Consider the following 17,676-nt stretch of genomic DNA (forward strand, 5'->3'; position numbering starts at 1 on the left):
GCTGCTCTGCCCCACCGGCAGCGACCCGGCGCCGGGTGGCTGGCGAGGCGGCGAGCGGAGCGGGAGCGGGCCAGGGGGGCGGCGGGAGCGGAGCGGAGGCTGCGAGCCCGGTGAGCCCGGGCCCGGCCCGGGCCCGCCGCGCGCGCCCCCTCCCCTCCCTTCCCTGCGCCTCGCCTCCACCTCCTCTCGCTCTCCTCGCCTCCTCTGCTCCGCCCGGCGCCGCTCCCGCCCGCGCCCGGGCCGCGGAACCCAGCCCCGCCGGGCCCCCTGCCTCGCGCGCTCTCGGCCCGGCCCCGCGAGGACCCCGTCCCCGCGGCCGCCGCCGCCCCTCCCCCCGGGTCCGGCGGCTTCCGGACCTTTCCGACCGCAGACTGAGCGGTGGTAGCCTTCTCGCCCCCGGCGGACAGTGGGGCCGGGCTGAGCGGACTATCGCGGCCGCTCCGGACGCCGCGGGTGCCGGAGTGCGGACCTTCTGGGTCCGGGTTGAGCGCGCCCCGGGCGCCCAGCGGTACCCGCTCACTCTCGGCAGGGCAGGCAGACCCCGGCGGAGCCCGGAGCCGGCCGATCTGGACTGGACAGAGCAAATCCCGGACTGTGCCGAGCCTGGGGGATCCCGGGCGTGGGCTGAGGGGATCCCGGCGCCCTCCGATCCCTCCGACTTTGGCTCACACGCTGGGACCGGCCCGGCGTCACCTCGGTCGCCCGGCGCCCGGGTCACCTGTGGCCTCGGAGCCCCGAGCCCCCCGGACCCTCTCTGGTTCCCGACCCGGAGCCCCGCGGGGGTTGGGGGAGATTTTTCCGGCCCCCTTCCTTGGAGCGCGGAGGCCCCGCCCCCTCCCACCGTCCAGATGTCTCCCAAGGCGGCTCTGAGGACCTCCCTGTGGCCGGGGGCCGAAGGGTCCAGAGAAAGAAGCCCGCCCTAGGGAGCCTTGGGGGCCCCCCAACGTCCTCTTGGGGCTTGGCCCCCGACGCTGCTGGGAAGGAAGGCTGGTGCCCCCACCCTTGGTGAGTCCGGGAGCAGAGCGGGGGTTCAGAGGGAAGGCGGGGCTGAGGAAGGGAGGGTCCGCTGGGAGTGAGGGCACCCTGGGGGCACTGGGAGGGAGGACGAAGGACTGGAGAGGCCCTCTCGTGAACCAGCGGGACAAGGCCTGGCTGGGGGGGTGGAGGCACGGGGGACTGGGGAAGCTAGGGCAGGGTGCCCCGTAGCAGGCTGAGGACTTCTGCCTTTAGAGCAGGGACTCCTTCATTTCCTTCTAGAGGAAGAAGGGCTATGCTGTAGATAATCTGCCTCCATCACCCCTCCCCACAAAGGAAAAAAAATCCCCAGCGACGAAGGGTGCAGGCTGGCGAGAGGAGGGAGGCAGCGGCATTGCTTGCCGGCTGGTGGTGCAGCCTGGGAGGGCTGACGCCAGGCTTGCTCTCTCTGCAGGGGGCTGCCCTTCTCCATCCAGCTCCCTTTTCAGAGCTGCCCACATCTGGAGCCCCCACCACAACCACATCTGGAAGACCCCAGCCACCGTCCCTCTGCAGGTGTCAGTTGCACCCGGAGACCTCTGCCTTTGCAACCTCCTAGGAGTTGTGAGGGATTCCTGCTGCCTTCCCCCATCCCAAGGGCATCTCTTACCCTTAGTCCCTGCAGAGTCATCCCCCTGCCTCGGTGTCCAGGCTCAGCCAGAGATCAGCTCAGCCCAGGCACAGGCACTCCAAGTCCTGGCGGCCACTCCTGAGGCCCAAGGCCCCTCCCCCTGTCCTCCTGTGTCCTCACCTTGACCCCCTCCGTCAGACTCTGTCTTCCTCTGGGTGTCCCATTCCCCACCCAGAGGCAGAGGAGGCGGGGTGGCAGGGGGCAGGGGCTGGGTGAAGGCCACCCAGGGCCAGGGTGGGCTGGGGGGCCGTTAAGATGTGGAGCTCTGCCTGGCCGAGGGGGGCTCCGTGGTGGCAGACGCAGCGTGTGCCCGGCTGGGGGGAATATGGGCAGGCCTGCAGCAACGTGGTAAAGGATGAACATTCGGGGCGCCCCGGACCTCGGGCAGCCCAGTGACGACCCCAGCAGTGGTGGCCAGCGGGAGCGGATCCGACAGCGCATGAAGATGGTCATCGGGCAGCTTGAGGGCATCCTGCAGGAACTCAAGGAGGTGGCCAAGGAGCTAAGGGAGGTGAGTGAGGGGCCAGACAGCCCCCCAGACCAGTTTTCCTGGGCCTGGCCCAAAAAACACACATATGTGTTTCCATTTGTGTGTGTGTGTACTCAAAGCTGCATGCACACGTGTCACTTTGCTGGGTACTTCCTTTTCCTTGTTCTCCTTTCCCCCAAATCTGCTTTGCTCGGGACCTCAGCATACTCCAGGACTAGCGGGGCCCTGAGGTAGCAGAGCCAGTTTGGGCAACATGTCATGGGCCCAGGGTTCTGTGGTTAGCACTCGGGGCTGCCAAGGTGATAAATATAGACTAAATCCCACCGTAGCCTCTTAGTGGGAGACACTCTCCTGGGGCCCAAGCTGGCTTCTGATCCCACCATCTGCCTCCCAGACTCCGACCTGCTCAGAAACGGTTCTGGAAGAGTGTTGATGGCCCTACTGAGAAGGCCTAGCTCAGAGCATTCTCGAGAAGTCACACTCAGGCTACTCAGAACCCTTGATCCAGGAAAAATTGAAGCAGCTATATGCTCCCTGCCCTGAGATGGGAATGCATCCAAGCGGCTGCTAGTGGGTACCAGGGTTCCTGTGTACTTTGGTTGGGGGCTGGGGGCTGGGGGCAGGAATCTCATCTAAACGTGTGCATCCCTGTCCAGAGTTCTGAATGTTTCTGCCAAGGCTGAAAAGTCACTGAGAGATCCTGAGATGTTTGTCCCTCTCTGTCTCTCTAAGTGGAGCCCGGTTTAATTACTGCTTCCCACATTGCTGGGGTAATGAGGTACACATGTCCTCAGCCCTGCCCCCTGGGCTGTGTTCAAGCCCAAAATGCATGACCAGCGTTCTGAGCCACTGGCCTGAATTTGCCCACTGGGTGCCATTATGCCAGCCAGGTGGGCTTTAGGCAAATTTCACCTCCCTATAACCAGGGCCCCTGCAGAGATAGCAGAAAGAGTGATTTAACGGGAGTTATGGGTTCCTGCTTTCCCCAGCCAGCTGTGCGGGAGGATGGGGGCTCTAGGAGGATTGAGAAGAAGGGGTGATGGTAGGTGCCAACTGCAGCCTGACCTGAGAGCCAAGGAGCAGGAGATGTTTGAAGGGAGCTGTATCCAGAGCAGAGGGGTTGTGGAGAGGCTGGGACATGACCTGATGTGGGGCAGGGCAGGGCAGCCCCTCAGCCCAGAATCAGCCTTGTGGTGAAAGCCAGATGCCCCCAAGCGACCCGTCCTCTCCCAACCTCACTGGTCCAAAGAACAAAACCCCTCTTTGTCACTCCCTAGCCCATCTTTTTCTAGACCCTCTTTGGGTCCATCAGGGCCATGGGAACCATCCAGAGTCTCGGTCTTGGGCAAGGGTATGGGACTTATGCCAGGAAAGAGCCCACCCAGAAAAGAGCCAGGACTGACTCTAAGCCTGGAAATATGACAGCACAGAACCTACTCTCAATTGAGCATCTTCCCCGATCCGCCTCCCCTGTCCCCCCAAACATGGTCCTCCAGGTCATCCATAGGTCATCCATGCCAGCCCTGTCCATTTTCTGTTTGAAGAAACTGAGGCCCAGAGAGGGCTAGGGCCTTATCCAAGCTCACACAGCCTGCCAGGGACAGAACTAACTGGAACTCAGGTTCCTGTTGCCTCTTCTGAGGCTAGAGCAGGTGGGCCAGCCAGCGACCTTTTTGCATCTTGACTGGGTCTTCTAGAGATGCTATCTTATGCTCATGCCGTGATGCCCTGAGGGGGGCGCCCTTCTGGGGACAAGGCAGGGACACCAGAAGTACTAGGATTTATTTGCAGATTTTTAGATGTTCCCTCTCTCTCTTCTCAGCACATACACTCACCCACCCCCACGTCTCTAACAGCAGAGCCTCAGGTCCACAGGCTGTGCAGCCCAAAGGCCTGAGCCAGGACAGAGAGAGATGCATTCCCTCCCCCTTTATACCCTGGAGGCCATGTGCCTCCACCCAAGACTTTGGCAGGTTGCTACGGCAACCAGCATCTACCCCGTATGCCACTGCCTGCCCGCTGCCAATGGCACCCAGCTGGGAGGGGGGCAGGCCTCAGAACTCCCCCATCCCCCAGGCAGGGTCTGGACATGGGGTGATGGGCCAAAGGGAGTGTTGAGGAAGGCAGGTGAGGCTCCGGGAGGCCCAGGCAGAAGAGGAGACACCCTAGCTGACTTCCCGTGCGATGGGATTTGTCAGGAATGGAGCTACTCAATGGGGATGCCATGACTTGGTTTGGTGTATGGGGTTATAGCCCTGATCTTGGTTCTTGACCCTCCAAGGGGGCTTCTAAGGCAGGATCTACCTGGCTCTTCTCAGTCCCTTTGGGTCTACCCATGCCCATCCGGGGCATGGATAGACCCAAGGTCCAGAGGGTAGAGGCAGGTGCTTGTTTGTTCATTATACCTCCTTCCCCAGACACGACCAGCTCAAGGCTCACTGAGCTGAGGACAGCAAAACACTTAGATATAAAGGCAAGATTCGCATGCAAGACTGCGGGGGGGAGACCACAGGATGCTTGATTGAAGGAGCAAGTCCATTCTCTTCGTCCTGCTGCTCCACTTCCCTTAGCCCCAGACACCACTGATCAGGGCAAACTCTCCTTGTCCCCTGGAGCATACAGCCTGAAATTCACAGAAAGACGACAGACACTAAAGCACTTCCTCCCCCAGACCCTGAGCCTCTGTCTCCTCATCTCTGAAATGGGGATGCCAATCTTCCCCATCTCAGGATGCTCTTACAGGGATTTCTCTGGGGCTTGGTATGTGGTAAGTGGGGCTAACACAGCCCTAAAGGTTTTTGAGTTCCCTCTCCCAAAGCTCCCCCGCCCTCCCAGACCCTTGCTCCAGCTCTCACCGGGCTCCCCCATGTGATAAGAAGCGAGGTCCGTCCCATGGGTGGGTAAAGTTCCTTAATGGACTAAGAGAGGTGAGGAATGTGAAAGTGCTTTGAAAGCTGAAACTGCCGCAGAGGGATGTGACAGTCGATCATTAATTAGCCCTCATTCTCCTAGGTTCCCCAATACTCCAGGATGCCAGGCCAATCCCAGCAGGCTCTCAAAGCTACACAAAATTCCATGCATCTTAACTCAGATGCAGTGCAGTCCAGAGGCTAAGAGCACAGGCTCTTAGAGCCAGAGGTCTCTGGTTCAAATCCAAGATCCTCTCCCTTCCTAGCTGTGTGGACTTGGTCAAGTTACTTCACCTTTCTGGGCTTCTGTTCTCTGGCAAATGAGGATACTGAATGTTATACCTCCACGACCAGCCCCAGGCTATTGTAAGAATTAAATGTACTACCGTGCATAAAGTACTTAGCACAGAGATGGACACAAAACTAGCTCCACATCTTTTCGATATTATTAATGAGACATTCTGGCATTCGCTGGCTCCTTACTCCATGTGTGGCCTTGTTCTTTTGAAGTCCTATGAGCTTCTTAGTCATTATTGGAGTGGTCCAAGCCAGGCCCCTGGCCTTCTGGCTGGTACCCTTCAGCCTTTCCTGCGATAGACAGTGCCACCCTCTTCCAGCATGGAAAGGGGTGCAGAGTGACAGCGATGGGGGAACGGGGTCTCCAATGAGATGCCTTTGGAAGAGAGACCCAAAGCGTACAAGACAAATAGATATCCAGAAGAGCCTTCCGGGCAGTAGGTGCAGCTCATACAAAGGTCCTGAGGAGGAAGTATGGAAGTATACTTGGCATGTTCGAGATCAGCAAAAAGGAAGCCAGAACAGCTGGAGTGGGGTGAACCAGGAGGAGAAAAGCAGGAAAAAAGAAAGGTCAAAGAGAGAGCAAGGAGTCCAATTACACAGAACCTTGTAGACCATGGTATTCAGATATACCCTCCGTGAGAACACCACATGCTCTCCAGCAACCTCCTACTTGTGGTTCTGGTTGGGCATCTGCCTCCCCACTGCTCTCCTGGTTCCCCACCAGCTGCGGGGCCCCGAAAGTCAGGGTCAAATACCCTCATCCTTGCCCTCCAGAAGCTGAGTTCCTCCCCTTCCTCCTGCCCAAGATGTCACTCAGCATAGGAGCTCATAAATGAACCTCAGGTTCACTGTGGGGGGACATAACTTGGCATGCCTGCCCACCTAGGGTGGCCATGGAGGATCCCACACACACACACCTGGTTTTCACAGGGAACAGGCCTGCTAGCAGTTGTGCAGTCCCCTGGGCAAGGGGCTGCCTCTGGGGCGGCATGGAGAGCCAGGGGCTGTGCAGGCACGAGATGGTTGTGGCCCGGCCAGGAAGCAGCAGGGCAGGAGAGGCTGGGGACCACGGAGCTGTGCCAAAGTGGGTCAGCTCTATCACCCGCAGCTCAGCAAGAATTGTGCGGAGTTTTTCTTCTTATTTATTTATTTTTTTTTCCCTCACCTTCCTTTCCTCCCTTTTCCCTTTGCATTCTCTTCCTTTGGACAGATTCACGAAGCTCTCTGGCCAATTAGGCCAAATTGCAGGATGAGAGTCATAAATCACAGTCAGCTCTCTCCCCCCTCCCCAGCTCCACAGCCCCTCCCCCCGCAAGACAATAAATAACATAATCACAAAATTAAAAAATAATCAGTGGTCATAAATAATGCAGATCTCCAGTTATGTAACCAGCTGCCTGGGGAGCTGGGAGGGAGGGGAGGAGGTAGCAGTTTGCCGAGGGAGGTGAAGGGGCCAGAGGTGAGGGAGATACCTGTGCTGGGAGTCCTGAGTCCTCAGCCCTGACTCTGGGGCCTTAGGGAACACAGATGTGCTTTCCTTGGCATGGAGGCTCAGCCAGGGCTGGAGGGAGGGCTGGGCAGGCGAGAGAGAACTGTGGAACTCCCTCTCAGAAGAGCAGCCCCCAGCAATGTTTTTGTTTGTTTTTGTTTTTGTTTTTGTTTTTTGCCCCCAGCAATTTTTTTAAGGCCTCTGTCTCACCTCATCCGCTCATCAATGGCTGTATTTGCCAACAGTGTGCCAATCTCTGTGCCAACTGGGGTTGCCATGGTGGGCAAAACATTCCCAGTCCCACCCCTCGGAGGGCTTACTGTCTCGGGGGTGGGGGGACATCCATCATATAATATACATGCGCATTAAAGTATAGCAGTGATAAATATCAGAAAATATTTTTAGGAAAGGCACAGGGTGCCTTGAGAGCCTGTCATAGGGAACCTGTCCTCAACGGAGCGTCAGAGAAGACTTCCTTCTGGAAGTGAGATGGATGAGTAGCAAAGGAGGGAGCATCCCAGGTGAGGCCCAGAGGCAGAAGCGGGCTCAGGGGAGTGTGTAGAGCTGGTGAGGAGGCAAGCCTGGCAGACTGGTAGCACCTGCTGGAGGACAAAGACCCTCCAGGCCAGAGTTGGTGGGGGTTTGCGTTCGAGAGGCTCAGGAGTCTGGGTAGCAGGGAAGTGCTGGAAGTGGAGGGGTGATATGGTCCCCTTGTCTGATTACTGAGTGCCTTAAATGTAGCAGGAGTGGGGCAGGAAGCTGCCACCAGACAGGGACAGTCGTTCAGATGAGCTAGCTGAGGCAGTGAACAGGACAGCAGTTGGGGATGCCCTCGGGGTGGGGCAGGTTTGTCATGGCTCTCAGCCCTACCCTTCCCCTCCAGATCAGGCAAGTCTTGTTCTTAAGGTGCCAGGACTCCTGACTTGTGGGCTCCGTTCTGCTCCTCCAGTGCCTGGGGCTTACCTTAGTGTCCCCATCAGCAAGCACAGTGAGGGGCTGAAGTCAGCAGTGTTTCCAGTCCCTTTGGCTTTGAAGCTCCATGATTCTCTGATTTTTATGTTGTCATTTCTCTCTCCATTCTCTCTTCTCCCCCTCTCGGTCCTTCTGTATATATAATTATTTCCCTGCACTCCAAGACAATCCCAAATTATGTGCAGGCAAAATGATTATTAAATCTCAGAGAGAAATCACAGATTTCGAGGCATCCGGAGCAGACAGGCAGGTAAGGTGGGGATTGCCCGCCCTCCTCCATCCCCACGGACCCCATGAAGTGAGGTAGAGGGGCCCTGCCTACCGTCTGGGTACACTGGGCACATGACTCCTCTTTCTGATCCTCACTTATGTCATTCAGCAAGTAGCTGTGCCTGTCCCTCAGGCTCGGGGCCAGATTTGCCTTTGAGCTTCATTACCTCTTGGCCATAAGACCCTCTTCTGCTTCCCTCTGCTCTGTCTGGAGACAGACCTACTTGAGGGAACATAGGTACCCCCCATGTGCTAGGATTTGAAATGCCCAACACGTCCCATTATTCTGCCACAGGCACTGGAAACTCCCATCCGCTCTTGGGCCTGGTGCAGGCGCCTGGTCCCGTAGGAGCACCCACGGGCACACGGTGGGTACTGATCTAGTCTGTGTTGTTCTACCTGCTTCCCGTGCGTCATGTCATTAAATCTTCCCAACGGCCCTATCAAATAGATACAACTCAAATTCCCCTTCATGAAGACACTTAGCACAGGGACGCTGGGTAACTTGGCTAAGGTCACACAGCCTGTCAGGGTGAGGCCAGGGTTTGGACCCTAAGTCTGACTCCACAGCCTGGCTTCTTAAGTGCTGGTGGTGCCAATTCTGTGTTTTAAGCCACACCCATAACTAGTGAGGCCCCGTCACCCTGGTGAGGAGAGGAGTTTCATCCCACTTTCAGGGAGGACACGGAGACTGGAGAGGGAAAATCACGTGCTTCAAGTTCCTTAGCTGAGACGTGGCCTCCTTGTCATGACTGCTAGTCCCCCTCTGTCCCATCCCTCCATACCCTGGGGATGGAACCAGAGAAGGGTGTTCTGATGGAGAAGGGGAAGGGGCTGAATGGGAAGGCTGCCTGAGCAGGTGGCCAGCAGGAACTTCTTGGGTGGGAAGGAGAGTGTCCAGGCCTGACAGCTTTAGAGATACTGCCCCTTTAGAGATCCCTGGCCTGTGTGGTCTTCCTCACAGGGCATTAGGAGCTCCAATTCTGGGCCCAGCCTGGCCTCAGCCAACCCTGTGTGGTCATAGCCTGTCACTCAACCAGATTCCTATTAGCTGTGTCCCCACCCTGTACAACAGCAGACTCAGGCTCAACTTGGTCAGGGTCTCATTTGAGGGTATGGCTGTCCCAGAGACACAGGGCCTCCCCTCTGGCTGGCAGCACTCTGAGGTTCTGTGTCTTTGCCATCCCAGGCCCCAGGCCAGTGGTTCTCAAAGTATGCCCCTGGATTAGCCCCTGAAAGTTTGGGTATGTGCCTTCCCAAGTCCCCCTCCCCCACCCCAGGACCTACTGAATCAGAAACTCTAGGGGGTAGGCTGGAGCACACTCCAGTGTGCGAGCCGAGCCCCCTGCTCTGGGCCAGGGCTCCCAACCCTCAAGTGGGGCTCGGGCTGAGCAAGGGCTTCTAAGGGATGTGAGCTTCTCTGAGGGAGAGGGAGTCACTTGGGGGTGGGGGGCATAAGACAGGGTGGCCAGATTGGAGAGTGGGACCCTGTCCCCATTGCCCAAGCCCAGAAATCACAGCAGCACCTCATAGTGGTGTGCAACTTTGCAGGGGAGCAGCAGGAGGGGCTGGAAACTATAGCACCCCCCCCCCATCCCCTGCAGTTACTTGTGCCTGTGGTGTATCTTCTAGAAGCTCAGGAGAGGATGATCTCATGGGTGGAAGTCTGACACTTAGTAGGTGCTCAGAGATGGGAGACGATGACACTGTTCTAATCAGTGCCCCAGGGAGACTTTTCACAGCCCTCCTCATTGCTAAACATGAAGCCCTGGTGAGGATGGCAGGGCTGGGGTCATCACACTTGAATGGTTGAGGTCCAGAGAGGTTATGTGACTTACCCAAAGACACACAGAACAATGTCCAAGTTAAATCTGAAATCCAAATGTCCTAACTCCCCCAGTCTGCAGGTTTCAGCCAAGTGTCCCTGCCACCCTGGGGGCCTGGAGCTATGAGGAGTGAATATCCCTAGGCATGGACACCCCAAAACAGCTTCTCAAGTCATCCCTATAAACACAGAGTTCTAAAATGTCAGAGATGGAAGGGACCTTAGAAATAAACCATTCACCCAACCTCCCCATTTGCAGATTGAGAAACTGAGCCTCAGAGGGAAAATGACGGACCAGGTCACCATCAGAAACCGCTCCCCCGCCCCAACTTCTGACCAAGGAAACTTCCTGCTGCCCCCAAACACCTCAGTCCATGATTTTTGGCTTTGTTTTCATCTTGCACATTGGGGGACTCTCTACCCCACCCTCACCGACCACCTAGCACACCCCTGGGCAGCAGTCATCCTCATAAACATCCGTTAGACTAGGGACTTCCTTAGTTCGTTCAGTAACAGACTGCTCTGACCCTGGGAAAAAGCCCCAGGGAGGTGCTTGGGACGGATCCTGGGCTCAGTGACTCACTGTGTATGTCCTGTCCTTGGGTCATTTGGGTCTCTTGGTCTCTCTACTTGGCTGTTATTGTTTGGCTGTTTTCAGTTTTGGTCGGAATCATTTCTCCTCCTCTTACACGGTCCTCTTCTGACATCTCTGATGGGGTCTCCCTTTTCCTCTCACTGTCTTCATCCCAGTTTCTGTGCTGCAGGGCCTAGGCGAGGGGACGTCCTGAGGCAGGCCACCTGGATAGAGGCAGGGTGTCCCTGCACATGGGGTGAGTTGGGTGCCCTGAGCTTGGCAGCCAAGCTGCCCCCTAAGTGCTTGTCACAAGCGGCTCTGGGCCTGAGAGGGGGGTTTCCTTACTGCTTACCAAATGATGCTTGTGTTATTCCTTCCCCAACAGCCAGGGTTGATCTCCACTCATCAGGGCACAGGGTGGGGACGGAGGGAGGAGGCTCTGGGGTTTGTGGGGGTGTGGTGGAGGAGACCCACGAGGACAGTCATTGACCAGCAGCACAAGCTGGTCCAGGAGGGTTTGGAAAACGGGGGCAGAGTCTTCCTCATGGTCACTCCATATCATTTCTTTTCCAAAGGTGTGTGGTCTGCTCATCTCTTCACTGAGTGGCCTTGCTGGAGGGTCAGCCCTGTGTAAACAGCTGCCTCTCCATCTAAGGAAAATGGAGCTCTGAGCACCAGGGCTGTGCCTAGAGCAGCAGCTGGCTTTGGGGGAGAGGGGTGTGAGGGTGCAGGGCTGGAAGGAGGGGCTGAGGAGTAGGAAATGGCCCAAACCTGCTCACCCTTGTCCAACATGGGCCCTCAACAGGTGGACAAACCTGTGACCATCCTCTGGGGTCATCAGCCAGGCATCTAGCAGGGTGGGACGGGGACATGCTTGCACCCATATGATGCTAGGCCCCCTCACCCCTCTTTCCTTCCCCGGCCAGGTGGTGAGCCAGATCGATAAGCTAACCTCAGACTTCGACTTTGAACTGGAGCCAGACGACTGGACCACGGCCACTGTGAGCAGCACCTCCAGCAGCGACAAGGCGGGCGTGGGCGGCCCCTTCGATCTGGGGCACCTGGACTTCATGACGGCGGACATCCTTTCAGACAGCTGGGAGTTCTGCTCCTTCCTGGACGCATCCACGCCCTCGGACTCCGTGGACGGCCCTGAGCTGACCCGGCCCGGGGCTGGCCCTGACTACCGGCTCATGAATGGCGGCACGCCCATCCCCAATGGGCCTCGGGTGGAGACCCCGGACTCCTCCAGCGAGGAGGCCTTCGGTGCTGGTCCTGTGAAGGGCCAGCTGCCCCAGCGGACCCCGGGCACGCGCGAGAGGGTACGGTTCAGCGACAAAGTGCTCTACCACGCTCTGTGCTGTGATGACGAGGAAGAGGACGGCGAGGAGGTGGTGGCGGAGGAGGAGGTGGGCCTGTCCCCAGAGCCGCCACGTCCAGAGGCCCATGTAGGCCCCCTCAAGCCCTCCCCTGCTCCCTATAAGCCAAGGCGCTCTCCATTGACTGGCCGCCGCCCAAGCTCCACCTTGGCCCCCGAGCAGACTCGAAGGGTCACAAGGAACAGCAGCACCCAAACGGTGTCAGACAAGAGCACTCAGACGTTACTGCCCTACACGGCTGCCAAACAGAAAGCCAAGGGGAAAAACTAGGGGCTGGGGAGGGGCCTGGGGGGCGGTGGGTACATAGAGCTATAAATATATATATATATATACATATATATATATTTAAACAAATGCAGTCATAATAAAATTTTAAAATGCTAAGTATCTAGCCCCAAAGGCCCCAGAGCTTTCTCGGAGCTCATCTTAGACACAGAGGTGCCCCCTCACCATCTAGGTCCCAGAAGGGGTGGCCAGAAGCCCCTTCCCTTCCTTCTCATCACAGGGCTCCTGGAAGGGGTGTTCAAAAGTATGTAAATTAGGTGGGATTCCTCTCTCAGGTTCCTGAGCATACTGGCTCTGGCTGCTCGCTCTGGCCCTGGAGCTGGCCCTGTCCTGGAGGGGATTTATCTGTAGGTGGCAAGCTCACAAGGAGCAGAGTCCAAGGTCAGGGTTAACTCTTGGTCTGACAGGCAGGACTGAGTGCCTAGCGGGTCCCTGGGTCACCCCAGCCAGACCCAAGATCATTTACATCCACCTCCCCCCATGTTTTCTGCTCCAGGGCAGACTTTTGCCTCCCCTTTCCAAAGGCAAACTTACCTGGAGATCCATAACCCTACCCCACCCCCTTCCATCTCAGGGTTACTGAGGACACAGAGCAGGAGCATGGGCAGGCTTCCATGCTGGGGAGCGGGCTTCCCCAGACCCTGGAAGATCAGGCTAGGTTAGGCGGAGGCTTGTTTGGGGAGACTCGACCACCCCCAATCCTTCTAGCCCCCATCCTCAGCTTTGTCCTCTAGGGACAGAAGACTCAGGGCAGAGCCCCAGCCAGTGCCTAGTGTGGCCTGAGTAGGCCCAGTGTAGACCCGAGGCCCATGTGAAAAAGCAGGCAGCAGCCACGGGGCGCGGGAGCGGGGGGAGCTGTGAATGAGGGCTCATGGCAGGCACCTGAACTTCTCCAAGGAGGCAGACCCAGAGAGGAATCCAAAGGCCTTACGAGGCCCCTGCTTCTTCACACAAGGACCTGAACCCACTTTAACAGGTCTCGAGGGCCACCAGCAGAGACAACATGGGAACCCACAGGTAAAAAGGCTTCATCTGGGGCGCGGCCTCCACAGGGACAGCACCTGCCTATCCTTGAGCCAATAATCACAATCCCTGCTCACCGTTTTTGGGCAGGTCTCTGCCACTGCTATACTGAGTGTGTTTTAGAACGTTATCTCATTTGATCTTCCCAATAACCTGATAAGAGAGGAACTCTTACTGTCCCCAGTTTTCAGATGGAAAGACCAAGGTTCAGAGATGTTAAGTAACTGCCCTGAAGTCACAGAGCCTGTGCCACCCTGCCTCCCTTGAGTGTGTGGTTTCCAGGCTGACCCTGGCTTTGCTCTCTTGCAGCTTTGTGACCTTGAGCAAGTCCATTTGCCACTCTGAGCCTATCTACCTGGTCTAGAAAATGGGGCTGCTAGTCTTCACCTACCTCACTGGCTGCCGTGGGCCTTTGACAAGATAAGAAATGGGATTGGACATGCACTGTGATCAATGTGACTCCCAGCCTGGTTTCCAGTGTTTTCCAGGGAGGGGAGCATCAAGGGGTATGGGGAAAGAAACCATACACACCCCCAACTGGGAGCTGTCCCTGGGCCACTGCTTTGCCTTGCCCGCCCCCTCCCCCCAAGGCAGCTTGAGGCCGGGACAGCCGCAGCTCCATCCACTGACCCTCCCTCGGAGCAGGGAAGTGGTGGTCAAGGCACAGCAAGGATGTCATTCCTCGGGGGGCCTCCCTGCTGCCCATTTCAATTAAGGTAGAGTTACAGCCCACCAGGACCCATTGGGAGGGGTCTCTGCTGAGACTGCCCCTGCCTGAGCCCAGCAGAGGGGAGACAGAAAGATGGTGCAGACCAGTCTGGAACAGAGGCTGAGGGTGCTATTGGCATGACACAGGCCGGGCCAAGGATGTGTGGACTGCAGCGTGGGGATCTCCCTTCAGGCCTGGGCTGAGGTCAGGAGTCAGAGCCCTGAAGAGCTAGCCACGGTGCAGCCTCTGGGGCAGAAATCCATGGGTGGGCTGGGGTGGGTGGTCGTGCTAATTGCCGGGGCCAGCCTGAGAGTTCAGGGTCTGAGCCCCTCTGTCAGTCCAAGGCCACTCTTGGGCGGTTCAGTGATAGGACGTGGCTCAGAGGATGGATGCTAGGGGCTCCCCTGAAGAAGGAGCCAGCTGGGGCCTGCCCTATCTGACCATGGGGATGGGGCAGTCCCTTCCCGGGTCTGGACTCACCTAGCTCTGAGGGAAGACATCCACTTCTACCTTCCAACTTGTTTTTCCTCTCTCATGGCCAGATTGTTTCTGGTCTTAACAACAGTCAGGGTAGAGAAACTACAGAATGGTCCCCATTTCACTGAGGAAGAAATGGAGGCCCAGAGCCAGAGATCTCCGAGAGAGAGCCCTGGACAAGGCATTGGCCTCTCCCAGAAGCCCACCCCCCACCCCACCGCTACATACACAGCCATCCACTCTAGCTCTGGGCGTCCATGTGGGCATGGCTGACATCTGTCAGCTGTTCCCTGTCCCGCCGCCTGGCTACTTGCCTCAAATGGACCAAAAGTGCAAGGGGGCCCTGGAAGAGGAAAATGGGTAGAGGTTCTGGAAGGCCAAAGAAGTCATTGATTCCTCTTATAATTATGCTATACCCGCATGGGCTTCCCTTAGAGTGGCGTGGGCTCCTTGTGGCTTGCTTGTGACTTGAAACGCAAAATGTGGCCACCCAGGGAAAGAATTGTGGCCGTCAGAGCTGTGGAGCTGTGGGAGACATGAGCCACAAGCTCCCTGTCCTTCAGACAGAAACAGCTGTCCCCGAGATCCTCCTCCAGACCTGCCTGCTCCTCCATGGGCAAGTCCCTCTCCCTCTACGAACCTCTGGCAGTTTCTGGCTCTCCTCACCCAGTATGTCTATCAGATCTCCCTATTTCTGGGAAATCTTATTTTACTGACCACCGACTGTGTGCTCATGCTTGTGGCAGAGGGGGAGGGAGGCGAGCTTGTGAGCAGGAGGAGTCCTAACCGTCATAAATAGCTCACATTCACTGAGCATGTACTATGTGCCTGGCCAGTGTTCTAAGCATAAGCCTTATCTCATTTATTCCCCACAGCAAACATGAGATAAGCAATTTGATGCATGCCTATTTTCCAGATGAGAGCCATGAAACTCTGAGAAGTTAAATAACTTGCCTGAGGGCACAGGGTGAGTGATGGCACCAGGCTTTGACCCCAAAGTCAGTGACTTGTCATTCCAACATCTGCGGCAGCCAAAATCCATGGTCGGGGACCTCTGGGGGTGAGGGAGGGGGCTGGAGGTCTGAGAGACAGGTGGCCTGGTGAGGACAGGGAGGTGTTGAGAGTGTGAATGACGTTCAGTCTTTAGAGAGCTTGGCAATTAGTGACATCAATGCCATGGCCCTTGACACAGAGCTTGGCACCGAATGGATCATGAATGAGCCCCATTTGCAGAGGGGGCATTCATCGTGGGTTCGTTCAATCCAATTTTATTGTAGACCTCATTTGTGTAGATCTTATTTGTGTCCGGTCTCACGCTGCTTATGCACACACATACACACAAGCCCCCGTGGGGATCTGGTCTGGTGTGGCTGGGGGCTGGGAAAAGGCAAAAGGGAAGGGTGTGAGGCCTCAGGATGAAGGAGTCAGGGGTGACGTTGTGTCCAGACTCTGGTCCCTGGGAGAGGAGCCAGGAGCATGAAGCTGCAGAAAAGCTAGGTGAGGAGACCACTCTGAATGAGGTGGACATGGTGGCAGTGCCCCCAGTGTCTGAGAATAAAGAGGTACCACTCTCTCCATTTTACAGGCAATGGACAGGTGATCCAGTCTCTACATGCGGTCTGATGGGACCAAGAGGCAGAAAGGACAGAAAACCATTTAGAGATCTCAGCACCATCCACCACCCCCCCGCCCCCACCACCAGAGGCAAAGTGAGGCTGTACTGACAGAAGAGGGAAAGGGTAGGAAGGAAGCTGGGAAAGTGAGGCAGGCCTAGCCTTCCGCCTTCATCTCCTGAGTCCCCTTCCTCTGCGCCAACCCCTCTATCTCCCACTGTCCAGCTGTGACTTATATAAGAAAACTGACAGTTATTGACTACCTAGGATGAACTACCAGTAAATGACAGGTTTAGTAATGCCCAGTACGTCGTAAGTTGCTCCATAATTATTTATTGAACCCTTGGATGAAATACAATCTTCACTTCATAGATGACAGTGCAAATGAAGACACCAGGAATTTGTTCAAAGTCGCACAGTCAGAAATTGAGGGGGCTGGGAACTTGACATTGCTAGTATTATTTACTCTATATGTTTATGGAGTACCTCCTCTTTGTAATTGTGTTAGACACCATGTGTCAATGATCTCACCTACTCTACAACACCCGTCCAGGTAACTGAGACCATTACCATTTTACAGATGAGAAAACTGAGACACAGACAGGTAGAGTATCCTGCCCCAAATAACCAGCTTCTAAGTACAGAAACAGGATCTGGATCGAGACTCCCACACGTTCCCCATCCAAAGTAAGCTTTCCCCTTCTCCCGTCTCCAGCAGAGCCTGGAAGCCAAGGGCTTCAGCCATATCGATGCCCACCCTTTTCTGATCCGGGCTGAACTGGCATTTGTTAGGAGTTACAGGGTGTGGGAAAGACTTCTGGGAGGAGGACGGACTTGGAATGGAATGCATTTGCCACGGAGTAGAATTTGGGCACCTGGAAGAGGGCGCCAAGGGTATTTGGGGCCGGCAGAGCCTTGCATAGATGGCTGGGACACGGCCGTCCGGCGGAGAGTAGAGAGACCATGCTACAGCAAAGGGTTGGCACCATTTGGGAAAGATGGGAGCACCAGCAGCAAGGGACTTAAGAGTCTCACCACCCTCCTCAGAGCTGCTGCATGCCCCTGACTGCGGGGGAAGGAATCTAGCTTTCCTGTCTAGTCTGGGACTGGGAGAATAGATTAAGAGAGCTCAGTCAAGCATTAGCCAGGAGAAGCGCTCATGACAGGGACCAACTGTAATGAATGGATAAGAATAGCACGTGATTAGCACATTGCTAAGTAAAACAGCACATTGCTAAAGCCCTCCAAAGTCATTATATCTTAACAGGTTAAGCAGTGTTCCAGCAACGCATTCTCACAGAACCTTCCTTTCCCATCAGGGTGGGGGTTGGGACGTGGGGGCCACATTGCCCCCTTCCAGGCGGATTAGCCAGAGACCCTGATGAGACCTGACTCTGCCCACGTGCCGGGCCCGAAAGCCAGCTGCGCGGAGGAGCACACCACTGTCAACACCCACCTCTCCCACTTCACCTGGCCCCAGCCGTGCCAGCCGAGGAGACCGAGGTGGGTGACCTCAGGCCAATGCTGTCCACACCCAGGCACCATGGCTGATCAGATCTGACTCCCTGCCAGGAACATTCAAGCTCACACACCTGCCTGAGGCTCTCAGTTCCCTGTGCAGGCTGCTCCCTCTCTCTCCTATCCCTGCTGGAACATGCAGAGGGCAGGAGCTTCTCGCTGCAGGCAACCACACAGGGCCCCAGACCCTGCAGGGTG

At 56.6% G+C, this 17,676-nt stretch overlaps 1 protein-coding gene across 1 annotated transcript; it reads left to right on the top strand.

Annotated features, from left to right (window-relative positions):
- The first annotated feature begins 239 nt into the window (after nucleotides 1–239).
- Nucleotides 240–12,196, top strand: INSYN1 (inhibitory synaptic factor 1). Its single transcript, XM_004758373.3, has 3 exons — nucleotides 240–1,005; nucleotides 1,430–2,156; nucleotides 11,401–12,196. The coding sequence occupies exons 2-3, from the start codon at nucleotides 2,001–2,003 to the stop codon at nucleotides 12,121–12,123; spliced, it is 879 nt and encodes a 292-aa protein (XP_004758430.1). The 5' UTR covers nucleotides 240–1,005; nucleotides 1,430–2,000; the 3' UTR covers nucleotides 12,124–12,196.
- The last annotated feature ends 5,480 nt before the right edge of the window (nucleotides 12,197–17,676 follow it).

This window comes from Mustela putorius, unplaced genomic scaffold (assembly GCF_011764305.1).
Source record: "Mustela putorius furo isolate JIRA1106 unplaced genomic scaffold, ASM1176430v1.1 tig00003972_pilon_pilon_pilon, whole genome shotgun sequence".
Classification (NCBI taxonomy): domain Eukaryota; kingdom Metazoa; phylum Chordata; class Mammalia; order Carnivora; family Mustelidae; genus Mustela; species Mustela putorius.

Excerpts from the sequence above, each read along its gene's own strand:
- INSYN1 (XM_004758373.3), top strand. The coding sequence starts at position 2,001 with ATGAACATTCGGGGCGCCCCGGACCTCGGGCAGCCCAGTGACGACCCC. Across the intron at positions 2,157-11,400 it reads TGGCCAAGGAGCTAAGGGAG|GTGGTGAGCCAGATCGATAA; the intron begins GTGAGTGAGGGG and ends TTCCCCGGCCAG.